This window comes from Aythya marila (genome assembly GCF_965140915.1).
Source record: "Aythya marila genome assembly, chromosome: 10".
NCBI classification, from domain to species: Eukaryota; Metazoa; Chordata; class Aves; order Anseriformes; family Anatidae; genus Aythya; species Aythya marila.
In genome coordinates this window covers 19745180-19772702 of record NC_139051.1, presented here as the reverse complement: position 1 = coordinate 19772702, position 27523 = coordinate 19745180, and the positions used below count along the sequence as shown (strand labels likewise).

The following is a 27523-nucleotide window of genomic DNA, read 5'->3' as shown; positions in this document are numbered from 1 at the left end:
CCTTCAGAAAGAGGACACTCATTTCTCTGCTCTCCATTTTCAACTGCAGCAGTTCAAGGTTATGGGAAAGATTTTTTAAACTTTTTTTTTTTTTTTTTAAAGCCATATAAAAATATTCCAGGACTGGTTTTACCACTGCTTGATCTCGTAAGAGTGGAGACTTGTGATATAGGGAAGGCTGGCATTTAGGAAAATACCTTTTCTACAGAGAGCCAAGCTCTGTGGAAGTGACATCCCTGAGATATGAACATGATTAAATCATGATTTTTAATGCTGTTAAATCACTGTTAGGTCCACAGCCCTTTTCCTGTTCCTCCCTGTAACCCCTAGTTCTGACCACCTTGGGGTAGTTCTGACAAACATGAGAATAGCTATCTTCCTCCATACCAAATCCTAAATACGTTGAGTGGTTGGGGGGGTTGAATATAAGGGGGTTTCTCATTGGTAGGGCTAAGTCTGCATTTTCTGCTAGGGAGGGAGATAAAAACACATCCTCTATGAGAATATGCTTCTTTCCAGAGCAGTCAATGCTCTGAGAAAATGTGTTTGTGTGCTGCGGTCAGATAAGTTTTCATGTATGAGTATACTTAGTTAAATATAGTAGAATGCTTACTTAAATAGAGGTGAAAACCCCAGTAGTTAGCAAACAGCAGTATTCCAACTGAGTAAGACTGAAAGCAGATGAGTGCCTGGGGAGAGAATGCAGAAGCTTAGTACAGTGCTGCTGGAGAAGCTCTTATGAAATCTTTTTCAGGTTAAGACCAGAGGGTACTTTTGTTTTAGCATATCTTTCCAAATAAAGGCTAAGAGGCTATGGGGATCCGGACAGGCAACTAGAGAAATTCACCCTTTTCTCTGAACTTGCTAGTGATTTTCTCCAGGTCCTTCAGACCCCCTTTGCTCTCCCCACTGCTCAGTACCTTTCTTGAACCCCATGTGTTAGCACATACTTCTACTAGGCAGTGATCTAAATACCTGGGGTGATCAGGATTCCAGTTGACAGAAACCACTTTCCATGGGACTTGTGAATGCATTATGCCCAAGACCCTTGGGTTTCTGGGTTCTCACCAAGGCAGGTACAATTACCTGGAGTGAGGGCGTGCTGTGTTCCCCACGGGAGTGCTCATGGGCTGCTACAGCCCTGCCCAGGGCTGCCTGCCTTGACCAGGCTGCATTTGTGCTCACTGCCTTTTTGCTTTCCCTGTTTATTCTCTAGAGTCGCTTGATTGTGTTAGTTTATAAACAGATATAGCTAGATAACAGAATGAACAGCTCTTCAACTTGGCTACTTGCTCAAAGCTACAGCTCAGGTTATTTCTAGCAACAGAGGAGAAATCTTTTTGCTCTGACATGGAACTGGAAGCTGTTGTCCATAGGGTGCAAAAATGTACTGGAGATTTGGATAAGCTCAAAATAGAGATATTTGATTGGCAAAGGAAGAACAATCTATGGGTATAGTGAGAGAGTAAAGAGTAATTTTGAGAACCTCCTGTAAACTAACAAGATCCCTGTAAATTAGTGGCAGATGAAAGGGGTTTTGTTTGAGGATGTAGCCATTTTTGTGTACACAAGCTTGTTTATTTGCCCTTGGGTTTATGTATTGAATACATAGAGATGCCAATTAGCATTTATATTTCATGTAAGACGTTAAGAAAAACTTACGTGAGTACTATCTGAATGAAGTAAATATTCTTCCTACATAGAATCCACTGACTACGCTTAGTGCTTGCTCTCTTGGCTGTGGTGAAGACAAGTGGTGAAGTTCAAAACCTGCCAGCTTGCTTTATGTGGTGTTTCTGTGGGACCCGCACACAGTTCAGTGAGAGGCAGGTTTGGTAATTCCGTGCTGACTGTGAAGTCACCACTTCGTGGTCAGCTGAGTATCTGAGAGTGGCTGAGTGTATGTGCAATTAATGGATGTTCATGAGTGAATAGCTGAGGGGCTAAAAGCAAATGATGTCTTTTCCTTTTTTTTTTTTTTTTTGACATTTTGTATATTTTAGGAAGAATGTCCCTGTTGAACTTGCTCTGTCATTGTGTTTCCCTCAGATAGCAAGCACTAGCTCGGTGGAATCAATGCCAGGAGCAGATGGCAGTGGTGCATTTGGAGGGGTAAGTAACTCGAAGCTAATACTTGTGGTAGAGCAGGCAGGGTTATGTTCCTTTTGTAGCAGGAAAGAATCAGAGGTACTTCAGTTACCTCAGTTTATGTTCCACTGTCTGTTGCTGCAGCTCTGCTGTCCTGAACTTCTTGTCTGGGTTAGAGCCCCAGCTGCTTGCAGAGTTTGCATCACCAGTGTCCATAAATCCTCCTTCTCCAGGGATGTGCAGCACCAATGGTGAACCTAGATCAAGGGAAGTTGATTGCTACCTTTGCAGGGTTCTGGTGTGTTTTTCAATTTCTGATAAGGAGCTGTACTGAAGGCTTGTGTGGAGGAGAGCAAAGGGAGACAAGAAAACCTGACTGGTTAGTATTGTCCTATTATGTAACTCAGAATTTATACTCCAGAACCAAATTATAGTGTGATTTTTTTGTGTTTCTGCCAGTAGAGAGAAGGAGTTAGTGCTTTCATATGTCTCTGGCCTTCCAGTGATTTGCTGCTGCAGAGGCAAAATATACTGTGAAAAAAAAATTTCATTTTGCTCTCACAACATCTGTGATTGCTGCTGAGTCAAACCAGCACTGCCTCAAAAAAGGATCTACATCCTTAATAAGGTCTTTTTTTTTTTTTTTTTTAATATTCTTATTTCTTCCTTGTGAAATATCATCTGAGAAAAACAGATTTTCAGGAAATGTCTTAGGTTCAGCTGAGTTTACAAAAAGCAAACAAATTAAAAAAACAACTGATGAGATATGAGAACTGCAGGATGTTATGTATTAGCTTGGAGTCACTTAGGAGCTCTACCAAATCTCTCTCCAAGACTGTGACCTACTGGCAGAATTTACAAAGTATCAATGAAACTCTGTTAAACAAGCCAGCAACCTGACCTGTACTAACAAGAGTTTATTAAAAATCAGTGTTTATAATTAGTGTATTCATTGCTATTTATTGTTTGTTCACACTTCTGTTTTCCCTAAGCAATTTATTTTTATTTATAGTCAGTTTCATGCTTAGTGGCCCTGTTCCTTGAGTTGCAGATGCTATAGTGAGGTAGCTACTTAGTGGGAAAAAATGGTTTAAAAAGTATTTAAAAACAAGCACATAAAAATTTCTGTTGCTCTTAAGTTTCTTACAGTAAACAAGTTTTAGTTGTAGCTAGACAACATATATTTAGATCCTTCTAGCTAATTATAGGTATTTGTGTCAATGATTTGCATAGCACATCATTAAGTATTTTTTTGTTGTGCATTTACAGAAAAAATAATTACTGAAATAAAGATAAAAATTGAGTTAAACAAAAATTCCAAAGTTAAAAAAAAATAATATATATATATATATATATATATATAGAATTGAGTAGTGTTGGTTTGGGGATCTAATTCTGCTATTTTCTTGTAGCAAACGGGTAACATCAGCATGAGCAATGAGTTCGGATGTTAGTTGCAGCTTTAGAAAAATATTAATTTTTAATGATGGTGTCCTTTTAATAATATCTCGGTGAAAGCACGAGCAAGTACACTCTGTACTTAACAGCTTCCACTTGCAAACCACTTGGTGGTAGTGGTGGTCAGCAAACTGCTGTCTCCTTCCTGTGGTTCTGCTGAGTGTACCGAACAATCTGCTGGGATTTGCTCTTAGTGTGGCCCGTTAACATTAACAAGACAATAAAAACAATGCAGGAAGTATAATCTGCTTGTTGCACAATATTGTGGTAACTGTTTGCTGTGGTGCACTGCTAGCACGGCTCATATGGCTCCTATGGAACTAAATGAGAAAAGTACAACCCATTGGAAGGGTGCCTTGCATGTAGTGACGTTGGTATGTAGGGAAACACTAAACACTTCTGTTGCATTGCAAAGTCTGAAATACAGTATGTAATATAACTGAATTTCTCATAGATATGTTCAGCATTTCCAGAAGAACCTGTTTATGGTCTGCCCCACCGTGGGTGTCTGAAAATAAGTAACTTTTAACTAGAAAGTACTCAGCTGCATGAGCATATATAAAAATAATAAGGTCTGAAACAGCATTGGTGTTCGTGTATCTGCCTGTGTATATATTGTGTGTACAGCTTTGAGGCTAGCTGTTGGCCCAAACAAATTTGAATACATAGCGAGGAATAAATAACAGAGTCTGCTGAGCCTGCTGTGTTTCTTGCTGTTCGTATGAGCTCTTTGGTGTTTCTTCCCTACTTGCCCACATCACGCTCATGAAGTGCTGTCTGTTTTCCTAAGCACTCCAGCCACAGGCCTTGACCTTGCAAGCATTTAGCCCTAGGCATGAGTTGTTCATGGCACTGGGGTATATGTTGTGTTCTCACCAGAATTCTGAAGTTTGAGGAAAACATTTATTAAGATTTAGAGCTTGATGCAGCTGTAGAGTAAAAGCAAATTAGTGCTCAGAACAGCCCAGTCTGAAAGAGGCTGTTTTAGATTCTGGCTCCGAATAGATTTCATACATGTATTTTTTATTTTTTATTTTTATTTTTTTAACTTCAAACCAGGACTGGGTAACACAAGAAAGATGAGGAGTGTGACAATTACTCAAGTACATTAATATCAAGATACGCCATTTGAGGCTAGGGCAGTTTTGTATGAGCTTCCCTCTCAACACACATCAGCAGTAGATAATGTGGCTTGAGTAATAAAGGACAGACACGGTTGCGAAGTGACTGTCTATTGTTGAACAGGGTTTGTGAATTACAATGCATTTCCTTCTTTTCTACAAAAACTTTTCTGTTCAGAAGGAATATAGTGACAGGACGTGGCAGTGTAAACTTCCTGAGCCATCACTGGGTGGGATGGCTGGACTGCCTGTTCAGCAAAGCCCATGCATTTCACAGGAATCTTTCTTCTTTCCCAGTGTCAGCAGTTGAATAACATAATATGTTATTCGACTTTTCTTTCTTTCTTCTAGAATTGCTTATTACAATTTGCCAAGTTGTAAAGAAAATATGTTTTCATTTTTATTATCTTTCCTGCAGCTGCAATAGCAGTGGTTCAAACTCTTTTATTCTTACTGCATTGTCATAATGTTGAGAAATGTTAGGAAACATTGTGGTATTTATCAAACGCTTAGAGAGCTCTTCATATGGGGCATTTTTATTTTTTTTTGATTAGTGAAATTAATATTAAAAAATTGCTGTGTGTCATAGCATGAGTCAAAATATATCTGTCTAAAATAAAAGCTCATTGTGTAACTGTCATAACGTAAATCAAGCCTAATATAATAGCTTCTCAGCTTTCTTTCCTTTTTCAGATACATGGGTCACGTATGAACCCATGCAAGTGAACACTGTCCAGACTGCTCCACAGTAATGGGGCAGTCAAATACAAGGTCCCTGAGAGGAAGTATTCAACTTGAGTCTTATCTGTGTTAGAGACACATGCGTGGGTGTGCTGATGGGTATTCCTGCTGAATAAAATGAACCGATTTACATGTAAAGCAGCCTTCAGTTCATACTAGAGGAGCTTCAGCATTTTTACTTTGCAGGCATGTGAAGGTATCCATCAAAAGCCAAAAACAGATTTTTGTTTATCGTTCTTAATGATTATCTTCTAATACCAGCTTACAAGCTCAAATGGTGCCTTCATCTATGCTCTTGCAGTTCCAATAACAGGAATGAAATTGTTGTTAACATGCGAATTGAAAGACTTCTTATTCTATATTCAAATTCCTCTTGTAAGAAAAGGCAAAAAATAAGGTTGGCCAGTGATGCAGTGCTCTCATCTGACAACTGAAGGGGAATCCACCCCTGGTCAGTGGGAGGAAATAAAGTTTGGTTGAAAAATTTAATAGTTTTATCATCAAAATCAGAATAAGACATGGATTAGTAATTAACAGATGTGATGCAAGCAGAAAGCGTTACTTTGTAGGTTGCTGCCGATCAGTAAAAGTAGATGAAGTTGCCCTAATTGTTTCCCTTACTTGGAGACATCGAATAAAGTCTGAAGGGAACGTTTTTGCCAGTGATTCATCCAAGGCATTGTTCAGTTGTCGTAATTCAATGTTGTACTGGTTGCATCTGGTTCTTTTACAAGAAAAGTGAAATACTTCCCTTTGCTTGTGTGTGGGGGAGGACTTGGATTTGCAGGCATTTTGTTCTGCTGAACGATTCTATGATTCTATGAATTAATATGTATGTCTGAATGTGGGGGCCGTGTGATTGTCCTGAATGAACAGTGCTGTGTGGCTGTGCTTCACCGAGCCGAATGCAAAACATCCTACATAGCTGCATAAAAGTTCTAGAGGTTGCTATTGCAGCTGTAGAAAAGATAGTAAAAATGAAAACATCCAATGCAATTAGAAGTGATTAGTTGTGGTTTCATTGCGTAATGCTATTACAAGCCAGGGTGGTTTCAATCGCTCTGCAGAAAGATACTGTGCTGTCCTCTGGACCCGGGGAATGTCAGGGCAGAGAGGCCAAGGGGCTGGAAGGTGTAGGAGTGGTGCCTCCAGACCTGTCTCCATCTCCCCATCCTTCAGAAATAATAATTTAAATTCAAGAGAAGGGAAATCGGTGATTTGCAGAATGGAGAATGCGATGCTTGGGGGATACTTGGGGATGAGGGAAAGGCAAAGGTGAAGAAGAATGAAAGAAAGAGAGGGGTTGGTCTGAAGGAAGCGAAAGGCGACTCAGTTTTCTCCTGGCTGGAAGCTTTACAGCAGTCATCTGGGAAAAGGAGGGAAGGTGACTGAGAGCCTGCGGGTGGAGTATGGGGCACTGAAGGAAGGCTGTGCAGCAGTCAGCTCGTAGGCCCCTGCAACTTGGTTTTGTCATCACGCTTCTGGCTTGCAAGACTTTTCTCTGGGATGTGGCTGCACTTTCTCAACCACCCCTTATTTTCAAGATCACAGCCTACTTTCTCCCTGCTGAAGTGCCCCTGAGACACGAAATGAAGCTCCTGCCCTCACCTTTCTGCTTTGGTGGAACTGAATTCTCTGGGCTTGCAGTGCTGGTGGCTTTGGTCCAGCTACACCGCTGCACTGTGCAGTGACTGGTACAGCTTATAAAATCTGGCGTTTGAATTGTCCTTGAAATATGTATTAGTGACTTCTGCAGGTGAATTGTAACCCCTAAGGTGAGATCTTAGGGAAAATGACAGGATTTCTGGTAGCACTTGCCTGGAGATCCATGAGCAGCCTCTGCTAATTGTAATTGCGGCTGCCTTTCCTCCCACCCCATGTGCCTGCACCCTTGTGTTAAATAAAGACTTGGAGGAAGGGAAATTTGTTGAACCAATTTTCTCTCTCAAGTGGACTTTGTCACTTAGTGTGCGTGCCTCGAAGGGAAGGGATGGTTGTCAGCGAGTCCATAGAGGTATGTAATGGGCTTAATCTTCACCTGACTTTCAGATTTATTTTTTTTCAAATTAGAGGAAATGTTTCCATTCCAGTAGCTTGTGTCAAGCACATGAAAATGGAGGGAGTTTTCAGACTTGTTCTCGTGCAAGAGCTGTACCAGAGCATGGTGCAGCACCTCTGGTGGGCTTGGATCTCCCTGCAGGTGCTGTCAGGCTGCGGGTTCCAAAGGCTTGCTTCGGGGAACTGCTGCGCCCTTCCGTGTAGCTGTCCTGGCTAGGAAGGAGAAATGGCATTTATCTATTAAACAAAACAGCAACAGGGGTTCGCTTTAAGGTACAGAGGAAGCTGTATTTTTATGACCTGTACATTGGCACGTGGATAATCTTCAGTTTATCAGAAAATTATACATTTGGATTTATTTACTCATACCTAGTGACTTTATGTACTGGCTTAGGTGCAGAGCTAAAGCGGCAAGTCTTGCTTGGCTATCCAGGCAGCTGAGAGTCCTTGCAGAGAGCAGTTGATAGCAGGCCCCTGGTGCAGGTGTCCCTTTTTTCCTTAACAGATTTATTTCTTTGCGGGCTGGAAAACTCCTAAATTAAGTAAGCATTTGAAATGGGGTGGTGCAAAAGGTCTTCTACCAGCACTGTTCATTTCCGCAGTCAAACTGCTTTTCCCAAATCTTTCTACATGGGAGCAGAAGCTTTCAGTGTGTGCACAAGGTCAGCAGCATTTACCTTAACCAAATCACATTGCACCAGGGAGGAAGAGAGTTCCAGAAGGAAAGCTCTTTTTGGAAAGCCCATGTTGCCATGTCCCGGTGCTCCTGATCAGTGGAGTGTGAGATGGAGTAGCTCAGTGGCTATAAGGACACACACGAGCAGAGAGGGACCTGGAGAATTAATTCTAACGATCAGAAACCACATAATGCCACACCAGAAACACCCGATGGCTGAAACTGCACTTCCATTCTAACCTTAGGTAGGACACTAGCAGAGTTAACACAAATTCTTTTCTAAAATGATTGGAATGGTGTGAAACCCAAAGGTGGTCTTTGCTTTGTCAATGAGAGCTCTAGGAATTGTTCTGAGATTTTTTCTTTTTAATCACATGTATGTACTTTTCATTTCAGAGTGATTCCTGTAGGAAATCTTCCAAATCCAAGCGAGACAAGGAGAAGCAGGCTTGCAAGAGCTGCAGTGAAAGCTTCAACTCCATCACTAAACGACGGCACCACTGCAAGCAGTGCGGGGCGGTAAGTTTCAGAATGCATTGAGGATTTTAGTTTCTTCTGCAGAGAGCATTGAAGAGAATTTTTATTTTTTCAGTGCAGGACTTAAAACATGTTTGTGGCAGACTGTTGACAGAGCAGATCTTTCCAGTTACTTTATCCCTGGGGTACCAAGTAAAAAAAGGCAAATGTCTGGTGCTGTTTTCAAGTGGCCTAGTCTGTGCTGTTTTATGGACATATACTGCATCAGTGGTTAAAAGGATAGGTGGTGCATTCCCTGGGGATGTGCATGTATTTGGAGTGGGGTTGTCCACCATATTCTCTTTACAGAAACAAAATGACCTTCCAATGGCCCTGCTTCATACGAGTTCTTCCTAGGATGAATAGCTGAACATACAATATTAAAGATGGATGGTCTCTTCTTTCCCTAAAGCAGAACTAATAAGCGTTGTTTCTTCCAAAGAGGTATCCTTGTGCTTGAAAAAATTAGTCCTGGAGAATCAGGGCCAGCTTACAAAAGGCATTTAGCCACCTTTTCTCGGTGCCATTGACTGACAGTTTAATTCTCAGATTTGTCTGAAAATGGCAGCCACAGCCAAGATGAGATTGATTTCTGTAATACAACTTAAAACCTTCCTTCTGTGACTTGAGTTTCATGGTTCGGTGTTTCCCATGTAACTAGTACAGAATAATGTTATTTAAATGCCATCATTTATTTGGGAAGTGGAGATAAATTTTCCAATCTCACTGAAAGGAGATCTAAATGTGCTGCTAAGATGTTCAAAAAACTCAGTCTCAGCAATCGAAATAAAATTACCCTGGAGTAATTTTTTCTTAAAAATAATTGCTAAAATCATGCTATGTTTCTGAATGTTTAAAAATGTTCCACTGTAAAGCTGAATATAATTACAGAAATGAAATAACTATTTTCCCCTATGGACAGAGGGATAATAATTACATTATTAATAATTTATTTTTAAACAGTTGTTGGTTATGCAATATTTTCTGACATGGCAATAGCATACAAATGAAAGAAGTTGATAGTCTTTTCTTGAGGCAATTTATGTTTCTAAAATGTCAGCTTGCTTTTGTTTATATAACTTGGCAGAGCAGTACTTTGCTTAACACTTGCCAAATTAAGGCAATTACCTTCATACAGTAATTAATGTCTTGCAGTGAAGCATATAGTAACATATACTTGTAACCAAAGGGCATTTGTGGTGTGTTATTATACAGCAAATTCTGAATAGATGCTGAATCCATCCGAGTGCCCCTGTATTGCACCCTAGGGGACAGTTTCTGTCCTTGGAGCAGCTGTGCAACAGCAAGTGCCGGAGTCAGATTTTAAGTGTGGAAGCAGATTCCAGAGCTGCAGATCCATCACTCTTCACAGGCACTGGTGTCATGGGACTGATGTTTCCTTGGATGCTGTTGGAATCTAAAGCTGTTAATTTAGCATCAGACAATTTTTAATGGATAGTATATTGGACTACATTCTTAAAATAGTAGATTTTGGATGCCTCAGTTCTTTCAGGTTGAACTACCTGACTAATGAAGAAGTGTAAGCCGCCTTTACTCCAAAAAACAGTCCCTTCTAGACCATCTTATAGTCTGACATTGAAAAACACTACTTTGTAAACCAAACCCTTTATGACTCATAAAGTTAATTATAAAGTACTTCCCATTAGGCATTTGCTTTCTTTATTAAGAAATTGGTACACAGCACAAGATCACTTACGAGGTTAATTCTTAATGGAGGTAAATAAAGTAAATATTAGATTGGTCACTTTATCTTATGTTTACAATAGTTTTCAGGATTTTATTTCAATAACATCCATTCTGCAACTCACTTTTATTTGGAGTATGAATAAGAAATACTATGTTTTAATAATGCATCATCTTTCTGATGCAGGTGATCTGCGCAAAATGCTCAGAGTTTAAACCACTTGCAGATAATAGCCGTCATAATCGAGTGTGTAAAGAGTGTTTTCTGCAGCTACCAGCAAGCCCATGCAGCCCTGGAGTGGAAACAGTAGGAGAACAAAAGAAAAGACAAGCTGCAGAGGTATGGTATTTACTTAGAAACTTTTGGTGTGCTAGCTGCCCTTGCAAGTCTATTACCATTACTACTATTAATAATATTATTATTTAAATGTTTTTACAATAAACTGTCTGGTTATCTTTTTTTTTTCCATGATGATATCTGATCCTCTAGCTTGTAACTTGTATTGAGTGTGCATGTAAACTGAATTCTGTTTGTGACTGGGAGCGTTCATCGTAGGATGTTTATTATGCACAGATTCATGTGGGCTTTGCAGCTAAGCTTCAAATTTCAAAGTAATGAAAAATAGGAAGAACTTCTGGATACTTTTCATTATGGTGTATTTCCAACCTTGAATTGTTCACATGAACTGTTGGCAAAATAAGATTTTGGTTTTAACTCCATATAGAAGATAGTTTTACATTCCTGCCAAAATATCATTGGAACTAGTCTTTCTTACCTGGTTGTGCAAAAACATGGGATCCTTCTGAAAGACTATCAGGATTCACCAAAACACCCTCAACCCTGCTATAATGCAGACTGTTTTCTCCAAGATGCAACTTCTATAAATTATGCTGTGTAAGCTACTGCTTCACAAGTGCTGCAGATGTCACCAAGCTTTATACCATGATAGCAACATAACTTACCCTTTTTTTACAAGAACAAGGAACTTATTGGCAAATTCATTCGTTTTATCCTCACCCACAACAACTGAACCTTCTCTTACCAATGCTTTTTTTAGACTACAGGCAGAGCTCTGAGTACCATTACATGACATGCTTTTCGTGGGCCATCTTGAGGAAAAGCCTTTTATTTATTTCACCTGTGAAATACAGCCAGAAATCACTGCATGCGTAAAAGAGGCCATTGATTTCAGTTGAAAGTGGACCCACAGAGTTTTATCTTCTTGAGCCGTATCAGATTCTGGAAGGAGCCACTGAAATGCTAAGAGAACTTAACATCATCGTGAACCATCCTTCTCCCTGATATGCCGACACGTACTGTCCTGCTTTGAACGCTGCATAGAAAATCAGTGAACTATTGCAACCTTTACTGAAAAACACCTAACTCTGAAAAACCTCTTTCTGGAAGCAACCCCGCATAGCCTCCAGACTGCCTTCCAGCCTTGTTCGACTTCCTCAAGAGAAACAAACTACATGGGAAAGAGCGAGACTCTGTGCAAGAAATACAAACCTGCCAGTGCATGTCCAGAACTCCTGCAATAAATGTTTCCCCAAATAAAGCTTTCTTGGCCCTTCTCCTTGGGCTTCCCAGAATGTCGTATTTATTTCCGGGCTACTAAATGTCCTGGAAGTTACCACAGTGGTAAAAACTACACCAGCACTGTGCCAAAGTGAATTCTGCTGCTCAAGTGCTTTGTCAGCTTTGTACCCCACAAAACATCAAGAATCTCAGAAATACAAACTGGAATAGAGCTACAAGCGTGCATTGCTCTTCCATAAAATAATGTGTCCACAAAGCATGGAGAAGATTCTGGATCCAGAGCTTTGTACCATCAAAAACTTTGTGTATACAATACAGCTATGCTTGTAGGTGAAGAGCACTTTAATGTGCTTCAGGATAGTCTGTGGTATCTCACTATAAACTTTCTAGCATTGTTTCAGTGGTGCTGTTTGCCAGTAAAGTGAAAACCTACACCTACCCAGCAGAGAGCTCTGTTAATCTGAAAAGCCAAAAAGCAAACCAGTGAAACGTGACCTATGGCTCTACTTCAGAAAGCAGATTACAGCAGAAAGCTGTAAAAAACAAAGGAAAAAGAGTATTTTTTTCCCTTGTATTCTCAGGCTTCTAGCCTTGTGCTAAATCTTCAGAGGATCAGGTAAAATGCAAGAAAGTAGGTATATAAAAAAAAAAAAGAAAAAAAAAAAAGAAAAAGATCAGAGCCAGTCTTCTTCTTTCCCTCCTCTTTACATCAAACTTTCATAACAAGCTTAATAGCAGCTGAGGAGACTGCCACTTTTCAAAAGTTATTAGCAGAAATCCCCAGGAGACCTCTGTGTAAAGTCTAATGTGAACAGGAATTTTCTTTTTCTTTGCTTTCTATCGAAAGCCACAATTTATTCCATCTTTTTTTGCCATAGAGCTCTCTGATTTGGCTTATGTCTCTGCAGCCATGCACAAGTGTCTGTTAATACCAGTACTGCAAAGATGTGAATGACAGAAACACGAGTATTTGCATACTGCTTCACTTTTCAGTCTGGCCTGCTCAGTTTTTATTCCAAATTCCAGATATTTCCCCTGTCTATCCTGCAATAATAAACTAAAGCAGGCACAGAGCACTTGGCACAGTGCTTCAGAAAGAATGAATTAAATACATTGACAACAAAGTAAGGCTAAAATGTAGAGAGGCACCGTTTGCTCTCTCCTTTCCCCAAATTCTTGCTTCAGGCATGCCAAGTGACTGCTGCTGGCTGAGCAGTGGGTTCCAGAAGTGGGCTTGTGGAAGACCGGCACTCTGTGGAGCGGGTTCTGGGCAATAACTGTTTCTCTGTTTCCAGGCTCATGTTCCTTTCCCACTGCTGGTAGAGCTGTGTTCCACCCAGACTTGCAGCAGTAGCATCCCCGTACATACATGAGGCTCTCTCATTCTGAGGCACCTTTTTCGTTAATTTCAAATCATCTCCCAGCCTACTTCGCTAAGCAAGAAACTAGCAGTGTCATCTTAATTGCCATTCTCAATGTACTTTGTGGAGGTAGAATTTAACTTTCTGTCCACTGGGAACAGTCATTCAGCATCTGTCTCTGTTACGTGGAATTCTGCTGTTTCTTGATGGTATATAGTGATGATTAAACTTTTGTTCAGTCATAAGCTATCCGGCATTTGTCCTTCAGTATCTTTTAACTCTAGACAACTTAGCTGAGCTCTGTTTTGTATTTGATTCTAAGTATTCTGTCCATGTAAACATGAATGGGAACAGCTCTCCTTTTTTTTTTCTTCATCCAGAAGCAAAGCTTATTAGCAGCTGAAAATAGCGTCTTCAGTAGCTACCTCCAGTTCCTTGAAAAAGGGAAGACCTGGTACAAAATGTGGGTGACCATCCCCAAGACCGAACCTCTTGTTCTGTATCTTCAAGGAATTACCCAGGTACAGTGACGTTCACGGGGGTTATCAGACAGCAAAAAACATGTAAATTTAGCTGAGAAATAGGTCAAAGGATTTCACTTGGTCTCAACAACAAAAAATCAACTTGGTATTCTGAGTTTAGCACAAAGCCTCAGAGATTTCAGATTTCCTTCTTACCTATAGTTGCTGCTGATACAGTTCTGAGCAAATGTTCAAACTCACAGCTTTTTTTAAATTATTTTATTTTTTATTTATTAACAATGAAGAACAAAGCAAGGATCATTAATTTTGGTAATGTTTTGTTTTCCAGAGGTTTCAGACAAGTGTGTTCAAAAAGGTTTTATTACCTTTCCTTTAGGGAAAGCACTTACCTGTAAAATCTACAGAGCTGTGAAGTAACCCTAAATGTCACAATTGCTGGTTCAAGCTTATTTATTTATTTATTTTTAATTAAGACTATTCTAGTTCTGGGTTGAGGGCAGAGGAATTTGTGGAAATGTAGATGTTCTTTCATCCTGAAAAAGGGGGTTGAGTTTGGCTAAAGCTTCTTGTCATACCATTGTGGTTTCATCTTTACTTGAAACAATTACTGTAGAAAGGTTTTTTTTATTTTTTTAGTTAAAAAATTAAGTGCACAGTTGCAGCTAACTAGCATTTGCGTGTGATTAAAGTTAAGTAAAGTCCAAGACCGAGATTCAAATCGTGCTTCCTTAGTCCTGAAGATGTAGAATGACAACACTTACATGAGATCCCCCACCTCCAATTTTATACTTGACTTTTGAAATGTTTATATGCAGCTTTGTTTCATCCCCTGGATGGGGTCGAAGAGATAATGAGGGCCAAATTCAGCCTCCCCTGCTGTAACTGTAATGATATGAAAGGTTTTCTTCTTACTAATGTCATTTTGTATGGCTGTAGCTGGGAACAGTCTGGGAAATAAATACTTCCCATGATTTTATAAAGCTATTCAAAATTAAAATTTACCCTATAGCAATTATTCTGCAAGAAGTACATGTTGTCCTCAGAACTGTGTTTTGCTTCTTGTCAGAAAGAACACCTCTGGTTTTGAACAAGTATGTGTAATGTTTTAAGCATAGTACTCAGGAAGCTGAAAGCTAGAATTTAGAGCTCCAGACGCAGCCCACTTGGCTTCATCTGGTATTCAAAGCCCTCGCTGGGTAAGCTTCCAACTTATCCCATGGGCAGTGAGCTGCCTGGCTTCCCTTCTAGTCACCAGGAGATGCATGACTGAAATTACAAGTTGAAAAGGCAAGCTGCCTCAGACAAAACACTAAAACTAATGCAACAAGACCAATTTTCAGATCTCTGTGGAGTCAGTCTAGGGAAACAAAAAAGCTTTAAAAAGTAAAGCAGAGAGAATGGCTTCACTGCGAAACTTTGCAATTGATGTGAAAATTATGCCTCAGCAAAGCGCCAGTGCAAGCCCCATGTCCCATGTAAACCGAGCCAGAATGTCTTGTGGGATCTTGGAGAGTATCATATAGTGATGTGAGGCCTAATGGCAGGGCCGGAATTGAACGGCGTCCTGGCTGCAGCAGGTATTAAGGTAAATCCGTTCTCAGACCTCTCACGTGTTTCTTGAATACATTCAGTTATCCTATCCACAGGCAAGCTTGGGGAAGGAGGGCAAGAACAGAGGGAGAGAGGTGTAAATTCTTGGGCCTTCCTCCCTCAGGAGCAGAGATGGCTGGAACTAGAAGTCACAGGAAAGCAACATCTCTTATGATGGTATGACCTAGAAAGAGAATTTCTCCTAGTGCTCAGATGACTGTCTCAAGACAGCATAAGTAATAACCCATGGGACATGAAACGGTTATTTTTAGTGCAAGCAGAATTATGCTGAATCGTCCAGGCCCCCTCCTGCCAGTCATGCAAAGCCAGGGTTGAAAGCTGGAGGAACTTCTGTGCTTCAGCTGCTCTGTGCTTTGCTTCATGTCCAGCCAAATTTGATCTTGAGCTTCTTTTGGTATTATCAGTAAGATGCCATATTTTAGGGGAAGGGGTGTCTTTGACACCAATTGTCAATTTTATGACAGTTAAATTTAGTGGTTACTGTCTTCAGCTATTTCAGATGTGAGATAAATCACCCAATAAAGCAGCAAGAAAGCATAAAGGACAAGGTTAATCTGTCTTACATTCAATAACCAAGCCTGGATTTACTACCAGGAATCAACAGTTGCAGGCTGAGACCATAAACAACAAAAATGAGTCCCTTCTTTGGGGTCTGCCATTCCCATGCTTTCTTCAGTTATCATCCAACTGAAAGAAAAAAAGTATGAAGCAAACTCGGTTCTTTTATATTAACCTAATGTTCCTGTTAGTTCCAATTTACATGGAATACACTAGATTTCTTAGAAAAAGCTCTCCCAGAGCTTCCCTCCTCATGGCTGAGTGTCTGCCGTCAGTTGGGAACCATCTGCATATTTGAGCCGTATTTTCCCAGGTGTTCTGTTTTATACAGCAGCCTCGTGGCATCTAGCAAACCTTGAGCCTGCAAAGAGGCATGGTGGCTGAGAGCACAACAGAAATGAAAAGCATGAGATAATTTATTACTGTGATACAGAACTTATCTTCTGAAGGGTTTTTTGAGGTATGTGAAATACTAATTTTTTCACAGATTTGTTAGTTCTAGTTGCTGAATAGCATACACAGCCCACCCGAGAGAAGCACAGGCCATTTCCTGGGAAAGCAAAACTGTTATCCTTCTTAGGAGTTGGCGGTAGCAAATTGTTCCCAGCATATGGAGCATCTAAATACAGGGCTTGTCATTGCTGAACAAACAGAATATCTGCTGCAAAAGTTTTCCTTCTGAAAAGGTTTTAAAAAAGGGGGGGGAAGAGGGAGCATTTCCTTGCCTTAAAAAAAAAAAAAAGTTTCTTTTGGGAGTAATGCTGCCAACAATGGCATTAAAGGTCTTGAAACACAGATCAAGTGAAGGATGACCCCAGGAGTTTTGCCTTTGAAGGTTGTGGGATTGTCTTTAATAGCAACCTTTTGGGAAGGAGGAATAAACTGAGCCAAATCCGGAACTCCTGATGCAGTAATGGCCCTGACAGCAGTCATCCTGTAGGCTGGGGAAGGGATTCCAGTGCAAATAGCAGTATGCCTCTCAGGCTTTAAAATAGCAAGAGCAAGAAAACTGCTCTTTTGCTTTAGATGCTTGTTCCAGGAGAATGAATTCATTTCCTGAGTGTTCACAGTTTAAGTTGTGTACAAGGCTTTATGCATGAGGATGAAATTCACAGCTTATTTAGGTATGGAAATCATACCAATCCTCAGACAGATAAAATGAGACTGAAACTCATTTGTGCAGCAGTTTGTCATGTTTATCTGAGTAGGATTATACGAGTGTGCTTATAAGCAAAGACTACCTCAAGCTTAGGACTGGCTGGTTTTATGGAAATCACTCTGTCTTTCCCCAAATCCTCCTGGAGCTTCTCATTCTGCCCCTGTAAAATGTCCAGCTGGCTCCAGAGCACTGACTAACTTGCACATCGTTATGTGCGTCTTTATCTGACAGTGCACCTTGCCAGAAATTATTTCAGTCCCTTCCTTTTGGATCAGACAGGTATATAGAAAGTCACAAACGCATCGTGTTAAGGAAAGGGAGGAAGCAAGACCAAAGGCAGTCTGTTTAATTTGTGCATCTGCACATACTGAGTAGGTGTGACATATACCATTCAAACAGCAGCTTGCTCTTATGCTGCACTTCTTGGCTACAAATGATACCATTTTTCACTGTCATGGGCAGTCTCTAATTTTCCATGCGACAAGTCTTATTGTCTATATCCTACAACCTAAATACGGGATCAGCAGAGCAGGCGTGACAGAGCTTGCATGTGCTCTTTGCATTTTGTGCCCACCAGTCCCATACTGTCTTGCTTTAGTGCTGCCGTGCATCCAGGCCTGGAGCTATTCTGTATGTGCCAGGTCTTAACTGCTGCATGTGCAAGACCTCCCTGTTTGTATGGATGTGGCTGTGCTGTCAGGATCTAGAAACTTTATGATGTTTTTACACAACAAACTGCACTTAAGACAAACTGAATTCTTCAGTGTTTGATGCAAAGCTGCCATAAATCTCCTCGAATAACACTTGGTCTTCAAGCAGATGGGCCTAGCATTTTTGTGCAACATTAACAATCAATCAATTAATAATCAGGAAACCTATATTAATTTAATAGATCACATACATACATTTTAGACTGTCTGCTTTTTTGCCCCTTTAGTTGCACAGTCTGTTCACATTGATGTGAGCCATTCCGAAGCTTTCATTACAGATGTTTGCTATCTGTCTGGTGTGGACTTCAGCTTGGGGACCCACCTTTAAAAATGCTGGCATCATTTGAAACAAGTTGCTTGCTCTCCACCTCCTTGGTCATGACACAGACTGTCAAAGTACACCTCTCTTTGGAGCTTAGAAGAGGAGAGCTTTTATGCTCAGGATGTGACTGTTAGAGAGCTGTATCGCTCCCTACATCTGTGAGTTAATCTGGCCTTTAAAGGATGTCAGAAAATCTGAGCTTTGACTTCCCTTGACAGCACTGAAAGGGATCATAAATAACCCAAGACCTTCTGAGAAGTCTCACCAATTGATTTAAGATCTGAAATTCTCTTTTATTTCCAAGTCTCTTTCCTGGTAGTTTTCTTTGCGGCTCTCAGTGTCCAGCTCTGCTTATTTGTATTCTTTTAACCAAACCTATCAGTTAAAAGACAGTTAAAAGATATTTAACCAAAAAGCCCAGAGGGGCTGCATTGAGCTGTTCTCACCTGGACCTGATTGCCTGTACCCTAATACAAAGGTTTTTAGAAGAAGCAAACATGTAAAAAATACAAAGTTCTGTGAAAACCCCCAGTCATGTCACTGCTGGACCTGTATTCTTGCTGCAGAAGAGAATCCATTAAATAAGAATAAAAACCTGCTAAGTCATTTCCTTTTATTGCTTTAGGTTAAGCAGTCAGTACCTCCTCTTATCTGTTTTCTAAGCTGCAGAATTGAACCAGAAACAGAATGTGCATGCGTTCATGTGCTCACTTAAGTGTGTCTGCACAAGTGTGCACTTGTGCATGCCCCAAAGGCCCCAGAGGACTGATCTGTGCTGGAGTTTGTAACAGCACTTGTCTCAGAATTGGTAGAGGTACACAGTTATCAGTCATGGTGAGACGTGTAAACTGTCGTACCCCAACTGCTGAAACCTGGTGGGGGTAGCTGCGTGAGCAGGGATGTCAGACTTGGAGTGTAGCACAGGGTAGGTACCAGTGAGTGGCACGCAGGGAGGCACTGCTTCCCGGGGAGCTGTGGTGCAGCTGCCTGCCCTGAGGCTGATAATGTCAAGCATGTGCCTGGTAACCACGCCGTGGGGGTAGGGCAGTGTGCCCCTGGTCCTCCCATTTTTAATATGATTTGGTGCTGGGTGTTTACATTTGCTCTTTCTTCTTCTTTTAGGATGGACGGGGTCCACGTCCCATTCCTCTGCCTGGATACGAAGTCAGTTTTCCAGGTTCTGGTGAGAAGTTTGAAGTGAAGCACGTCTTTAAGCTTTGCCAGTCCCAGCAAACTATATATTTCAGTGCAGAAGATGAAGAACTGCAGCTGAAATGGATGGAAATTCTCTCCAAAGCAGCCAAAGGGGAAACTGAAGATACAGCTGAAGGGCTCAGCAACCCATAGAGCAAGTTCCATTTAGTTTCTTTCATACATGCTATAAACCATCACTTGAATTTGGTATTCATGGCACTTTGGAATCTGTATGGCTTTATATTTTCATGTGTCTGCATAGGAAATTCAGTGGTTTCTCTCCTTTTATTGTACATTTCTCACGTACAGTAGTTATCTGGCATATATTATGTTAAAGGAAAAGGTAGTTGTAGTTGTTGGTGATGTTGATGCTGGTTTTGAAACAAAAGACAAGGAGAAAAGCATTAATTTTATCAAAGGCAATGGAAAACCATTGGTCTCTTGTTTTCCTAAATGTATATTTTCCAGTCTTTTTGATTGCTGTTCAGTGCAGGATGTGTATAGTCTGTGATTAGTTCTATAAATGCTGCCTTTTAAGTTAAATGTTGTAAAGGCTTGTGCTGGCCACTGACATTCCGTTCTCTGTCCTTTTCCTCCTGGTAAAAAGGTCTTTGTGAAGTGTGAGCAATGTACTGAATATTTTCTTTGGCTAAAACTTTGTCTCTGCTATTTTGAGATGACCTGTTCACAAGACAAATACTGTAGATGGGACTTCTAAAAATGACTGCAAACTGTGCAGGAAAGAACATTAAGAAGCCTCATTGATTTTAAGCATTTATAATATTGTTTTGTTTTCTTTTGAAACCAATACCTTCCTTACTTCTATTTGAACCCATTTTAATGTAAGTGAACAAATGTTTTATACTGCCAACTGGGAAATGATCAATAAACAAGAACATTTTTAGTACACACAGTACAAAAAGGTGACTTTTTTGTTGTTGTACTGGTTAATTTAAAAGAGACCTAGGATTTATTTATATAATTTGTAAATAATGTTTCATAAGTATTTTAAGAATTTTTAAAAGATCTGAGCTAATTAACAGGATTTAGTGCATAGAATGAGATATTTGTATGAACTGAATTTGTAATTTAATTTTCCTGTTCACCTGTATTTGTCTAATTTTCAAACTTAAGTGCTTATCTATTTAAATAAAAAATCATGCAGTTAACTCCTGAGCCAGATCTCCAAGGCACAGCAAGCTCTAGGTCAACATTTAATACAGGTTTAAAAAAATAGAAAAAGAAAAAAAAAAAAAAAAAAAAAGGAATGTCTGTTCCTAGTGGTAGCAAGCATGTAGTTCTGATAAAAATGAAATAAAATCTGTCACAGTGCTATGATTTTTAAATGGTTTGGTTTAACTTTTGTTTCCTCTTCAGCTTTCTACATTTTGTGATATTGGTAGAAAGAAAGAGCTGCTCCATAAAGCCAGAATTGTTAGGATTGTTGAAAATTAGTGATCTGCATCAGTGAGTATGTTTCTTACCTACAGAAAAGGATTTGTTTGGTTTTTTGTTTGTTTGTTTTGATTTTAAGACATAGACATAATAAGTTACATACGTAAAGTCCTTGATGCTAAAAAGTTAGAAGCCATGTATTTAATTAGCTACTGGTAAGATATCATATGGTTTACATCTTGCCTGTACTCCCAACCTCTATCCACTCCAATCAGTGTTAGCATGAAAAAAGTTTCCTGCAAAGTAATTTTTATGATAGAGGTTATCAGAAGGAATTTGTTCCAGCCTGTTATTTCTTCCCCTGAGTTTCCTTCAAGATGTGATGATTGAAAATGCTTGCCGTGAAAATTTACTGATATTGTAATATTACTGTTCTTTTTCCAGTTTTTCCTTTATTCTTCCCCTTGCTTTGTTCTTTCTCTTTGTTACCAAGAGAGAAGTAAGAAGGAAGAATGGTATAATCTAGTTTTATTATCCAAGGAAAAAAGATCTTTAGCTCACATTTCCCCCCACCCTGGATCAGTCCTTTTTTTAATAAATAACTTTAAGTATGTCAAAATACACATCTAATCATTACCTGTTCCTCAGTTTACCTTCTGCCAAAGATATTCTTTCTTAAAAAATAGAAATAAAATTACATGTTTATAGTCTGCCTGGAATGATACTACATGAGGACCCCAGTAGGCACTTGAGTCATGGTTCTCATGCAGTAACTTCACTTCCAGCACATTGTTCCATTTCCAGGGGAAATGGCAAGGAACCTGCCTGGGGAATCTCTGGTTTTTAAATAAACCCCAGACTCTGTGAGAGCTTTTATGGTATAAGGCCAGCAACTTCAACTATGTCAGGAAAAGTGGTATGAGTCCATTTAAGATCTCAGAGCTGTGCTCCTGTTTGATACAGCATGATAATGCTCAGCCTGGAGACCAAAATGCATCAGCCGGTGGTGTTACAGATTGGAATTTCATTCCCTCAGTCATGGTCAAAGAATGTGACCCTTGTCCAAACCTGTGGAACTTCTCCAACAGACAGTGTTATCTTTTTTCAGAGCGCTCCTAATGAAGTCATTGGAATGGTCTCCTTTGACCAAGTTGGAGTTTTATTGTATCTGGATGAGCTAACCCTCATTCGTTTTGAGGCATTGTTCAGACTTTGGGTTATTCTTTCATTTCCTGGGACAATTATGAGTCATTTACACAAGTGAATTTGGTGCTATGAAGGTTGAGAACATGATACTGGGAGATGAATCCTTCAAAGCATGAGTGCATGTGTTGTAGGAATGGAGGGAGCAATCACTTCAGACTTCCTTGAGTCCTGGTTAGTTCATGCATCCTGCCACATCAAGGAAATGGACTGTCTTGTTTTTATTTCCCCACACACATTAATACAAACAAACAAAAAAGGGAAGATGGCAATTTAGTTCATGTGAAAATAAGCAGGCATGCCAAAATGACAGTCAGATAAACCAAGCCAGGGGTCCCCGAGCTTCCAAAAACAGTTTTTCCCCATAATTAGTTTTATAATTGTGCCCTTAAATTCTAAATCTGTTGGCCCCTGGCTTGCAAATTGATGGGGGCTCTGGGAAAGCATCAGTAAATGTTTCCTCTGATCCAATACTCTTTCCTCTGTACTTGGGTTTGGCTACTGTCAGAGTCTCACGGTGTTAGTTATATGAATCCGTAGTCTGACTCATTTTGGTCATTCTTCTTTCCTCTTAATGAGACCAGAATATTTTTGTTACATGTTCTGTTGGATGAAGAGTTGCAACTGAGAAATACTCATGGTACTGCTGGTCAGTGAGGATGGGGAGATGGCAACCAGCCTTTAGTGGTAGAAGGCAAAAGATCCTGCGAACAATGATGCATATGCTTAACTTAATGAAATAGTCTCCATTTGCTTTCTATAGAACAAGGAGCAGCACATGTAAAACCTGGTGTATTACTGGGACTACTATAAGCAACAATTCCAACAAGCTTTACAGGCATTCAGCTGTAAAGAGCTTATTTCTTAGTTTTAACCTTTGATTTTTGTACTATCATTTCTGTCTGTAACTAATATTTTGTGGATCTGCAACATGTACTATCTCCCAGAATTAATTGCGTATGCAAAAGAGGGAAAGCTTTCTGGTTTAGGTATATGTATCTATAAAGGACAGATGGATATAGTACAAAACTTCCCATCACTTTCTCTGATCATTGCATGCTTTTTTTTTTTTTAATGTTGAAATTACATCGTTTTTGAAAATAACACTTCAGTGAAGACCAGCCTTGTGTGTGACGTTATTTGTCTCTGAGAACCACATGAAATAGGAAGAAATGCTTCTTAGATCTAAGACACTTTGTTGCTCCAGTTGTCCTTCCAGAAACTCAATTACATGAATGGTATGGGCATATGCAAGTGAATATCTTGGAGGAAAACAGTATAATTGTCAACATTTGTAGTTAAAGAAAGGGAAAGGAGGTTACTTTTCATCCAGAAAACTGGATTGTGACTGTTAGTGGAAAAGAACGTGTCAAATGATAAAGCTAAAAGTATTATTTTATTCTGAGAGAAGTAGGATTGTTTGTTTTCCATGCTGCTCTGAAATGAATAGAGTATCTTTCTTCATTTATTTGTTTTGTACAAAAAAAGACAATCAAGTCATCAATTTAACAGGCGCCTGGCAGTGCACAAAGTGAGCTCCAAGCCATGAAGAGTGAATTATTACCCTTTTGTATACCTTGTGCCTGCAAAATGACAAAATATTTGTTTCCTATTCTTTATGATGAGGTAACAAACAATTTGGGGTTTTCTTGCCTATTTTGCATCCTAGCATACTTTCCCAGAAACAGCTGCCCAGAAATACCGAAACTGTAGGTTAAAGGTTGTGGTTAACCTATCTGACACCCGCTTTACTTCCCTCATTGTCTTTCACTAGTAGCATGGAACATTAGCCGCTAAATATAAGCGCCTGCATATCCTGTAAACAAGCACCTTCCCTTTTTATACACCTTCCATTTCTCTTTTTCTGTTCTTCAATCCATGCGGAGCACGGCAAGGTTTTTCATTTGGCTTGCACTTTGTGTTTTCACTTGGCTGGGCGCTCTGCAGGCCCAGGGAAGCTTGACGGAGCTGAGTGATTACATTTTGTTGCAAAATGAAATAGTGATAAAAAAGGCTTTTCAGAAAGCAGTTGCTGGCTGTCCTCACAGATATAGTGTGATCTATGATCACAAGAGATTAGGCTAGAGGAGGAATTCTGTTTGGAATCTCTAAAATAGGGTTTCAGGAAGATAAAACCAGCTTATGTAGCTCAAATACAGCACAACAAACTTGGCCTTCTGCTAGCATGCACAATGTAAAAGGCTGTTACCTAAATGTGTCTTACCAACGTGTCTCGAAACTCAGGCAGCAAATCCTCACCTGGAAGAAATGATGCTAACTTAAACAATGCTTTTAAATGAACCTTGGATCTGGTCAGCAACACTGATTTGGTTTTGACTGATCAAAAAAACCTTTGACTAACTCAAAAAACCTTCCATCTTCTCCGTATTTTCCACTTTCACTGTCTACACTGTCCTGCCCTGCATAAATCTTATTTAAAAGCTAATTTCAACACAGCATGTGCACTTAGTGTACACTGATCAGTGATGAGTCATGTTCAGCTTGATAAGGAAATGAATGAAAGTCCTTACAATTTAAAAAGACTCAGTGTTCCCATGGCTAGACCACACAGGAAAGCTGTGTTGGAAAGCTCTAATTTCCAATTTCCAAGTCCCTCTATTGTTTCTGTCAGGTGGACCTGTTTTCCTTGCAAAACGTCAAGCAATTTTCCTATATTTCAGCAATATGCTCTGCAGACATGGGAGTTTTTCAGTTCCCTATTCAAGTCAAAGGGATTTCATAAGGTCTGTAGCTAGTGTACGCAAGTCTGAAAAGGAATAATCAGTTATCTCAGCATCTCGGAATAGGCAAGGCTCTGTCAAGACTCTTCCTCTGTGTTACAAGTACCCATGTGCTCTTGTGAGACCTTGTGCCAGAGTACTCTGTAACTTGCTAGAAGACATTAAACTGGAAAATAAAATGTCGTCCCACTTCCAGTGCTGAAGAAGCAGCTTTCAGATTCCAAGCTGCAGATGGTGGTCCTGTGCAACTGGTGACAACGAATACCAGCAGACTTCTGAATCAGGTAAGAATAATTAAACATTGTGCATTGGCCTTGTGCATGCATTATTAATTTCACACTTTGCATTGGGCAGCACATTTTTGCTTTGATAAAAGGCCCAGTATTGATTCAGATCATACTGAAGCTGTAAGGAGATCTCAAGAAATTTTAGTTTTCAACTCTTTGAAGTTGCCTGTGGTGTTGTTACAGTGGTCTGGGTACTTTGAGCAAATCTGAAAGCATTGGGATGTTTCCACAGGCAGCTATGGATAGGGAGGTGTCCTAGGAATTCCACTGCCTTCGTGCTATTTATAGGTCAATTGGCCAATTTAATTTTTCAACAAGAATAATTGCATATTGGGGTTTGATAAGCTTTTTTTTTTATTATTATTTTTATTACAATAAATGCTGTTGAAGCCACATTGTGGAAAACAGGAATAACTCAGGAACTGAATTAAAACAGGAAAACCTTTGCACTGAAAATAACACGTTATGGAAATAAACTCGCTGTCTTGTACAAAGCTTAGAACTAGGTAGGACTTCAGGGGTGGTACACCAACAGCTGGGGAGAGCCATAACATACAGGTTCTGTTAGTAAAACTTGCATAACTTCAGAGAAAATGCAAGAAAATGTGAAGCCTGTTCCTTAGGCTGTGCCAGAGACACGGAGAGCTCAAATAACAACTAGTCCTGTCAACGTCTACTGCACTTGGAAGGAGTTCGGTGCATTTCCCAAACCTGAGTGTCCAGAGGGAGGGTATGGACCACACGTTTATCAATTCAGTGAGAAAATCCCTTTTCATAATGAAGCTCTGAATCCCTCTGTTAGCCAGCGTCAAGAAGCATCAAATTCTTGGAGTTGGATGACAAAAGGTCTCCTTGAAGTCATGTTAAATGATAGGGTGAAATTGGATTGATTTAATCAACCATAACAGACGTGTCTGTTCAGGTTTGCCAGCAGTGTATGACAGTGTTGTGTCCATGTGTGCTGTTGTACATCAATGGGAAGGACTCAAGAACTTGCAGGTGAGTGGTTGGTCCTTGACTACAAGCGATTGAGGCAGTGGGATTTCTGACAGCTTTAGGCAAAAGGAATCAGCCTATACTGTCTCGGTTAGTGGAAGTTTCTAGCCTCGGTCTCGTGTGCGTTGTTTGTGGCTTTTGAATCACCAGGCCAAAACAGGAGGTTGCAGTGTTACTGCCCCAGCAGCCAGTAGCCCTGTGAAGCCAGCTGGGTGGTGTATCACTGCCTGGATTTTCTATTACTTTCTGTGGCAGGGAGGGGGGGCTGAGCCCCCAGGGCTGCCCGGGCCAAGGCAGCAGGAGTGCGCACTGCAGGGGCCACTTACAGAACAGTAGCCATGGAGCCCTCAGGTTACACGAAGTGTGTGTGCAGAAGCAAACCTTTTGTAGTGATCTAACATATGTCCTGTGGCACGAGGAGTGCACACAACACACCATTTATTTGCCGTTGTATTGTCTGGGTGCCTGAACTGATGCTTGCACACAGCATGCAGCCCTGTTGGAGACAGCTTCTGCTTGGTGAGCAGGAAGTTCACGCCTGGGCAGGACTTCAGCTACACTTGATGGGGCACGAGCAGGAGCAGGGTTTACATTTTCCAGTTGTCACACTGCATCTAGAGCCATTGCAGCAAATAGATGGGCACACTTTAAATAGATAACCACAAGGAAAGAGCCCTCAGGGAGCCTTTGTCTTCACAGGCAGGACTTAAGTCAGTCTCCAACATGACAGGGGCAGAGGTGATAACCCATGGCCCAAGTCCCCAGGTGTATGTTCCAGCATTGTGTTAAGGAATATATTGTAAGCTAAGGAACCTTACATAGCTGTTGTTTCCTATAGTCTGGTGATCATCCACGTTTACCAGCAGCTTGCATGATTTTTAAAGTACAAATCCCCAAGAGCTATGAGAGCAAGGTAAATAAACAGTACACACAGAGAGAATCTGTTAGGGCAGAACTGAGTTAAGTGAAATGAAAACAAGACCCTGAGGACAAATGGTTAGTGAGAAATGTGCATTTGTGCTGTGAAGAAGCTGTTCCCCTTTGTTCCAGGCTTTGCAAAGTCAGGAGGAGAAGAGCCACTTGAGCGGCAGTGTCCTGGGGAAGGTGGTTGAGCCTTGGGCCTTCTTACCAGTCAGCCGCGAGCAGGCTGTAACTCCCACAGCATCCTTAGAAGGCAGTGCCTTTTATGAGCCGTTTTCATGTGGGAGTACTGAGGTAGTAGACACCAATTAATGCCGTTAAAGGTTAATTAGACGTGCAGAACCAGTCAGAAACATGGCAGTTTCTGAAGAATTTCTCTTTCACAGCCACTTCCTTTCTTGTCCTGTGCTTTGGATAAACCTAACAGCTTTGGTGTTTTTCAAGTTCATCCTTTTCCCTAGGTTTGTTGATCACTTTTGCTACCTTGAAATTCTATCGTAGCCTTATTTGTGTGCATGGTTGAGGGGAAAAATACCAGCTGGAAATGGGAGGAGGACACGTTTCTTTTGAACTAGGGCTGAATTTAAATCTTTAGAAGCATACCTCATTAAAACACAATTTTCTCACTAAGTAGCACTGTTTTGACGGGCATTTGAAGTGCAGTGGGTACACAAATCCACA

The 27523-nt window shown here is 40.4% G+C and overlaps 1 protein-coding gene across 3 annotated transcripts in view; it reads left to right on the top strand.

The window, feature by feature from the left end:
• FGD3 (FYVE, RhoGEF and PH domain containing 3) overlaps positions 1-20645 on the top strand; it is a 109997-nt gene extending 89352 nt beyond the window's left edge. For 2 of the 3 annotated variants that reach the window (XM_082768213.1, XM_082768215.1), the window contains 5 exons: positions 2050-2112; positions 8539-8661; positions 10550-10702; positions 13644-13784; positions 19228-20645. In XM_082768213.1, coding sequence (XP_082624339.1) covers positions 2050-2112; positions 8539-8661; positions 10550-10702; positions 13644-13784; positions 19228-19452 — 705 coding nt within the window. In that variant the 3' untranslated portion in view covers positions 19453-20645. Of the gene's footprint in view, positions 1-2049; positions 2113-8538; positions 8662-10549; positions 10703-11420; positions 12133-13643; positions 13785-19227 lie in introns of those variants that run through there. The other variant, XM_082768214.1, reaches the window with a different exon arrangement.
• Positions 20646-27523: the final 6878 nt, after the last annotated feature.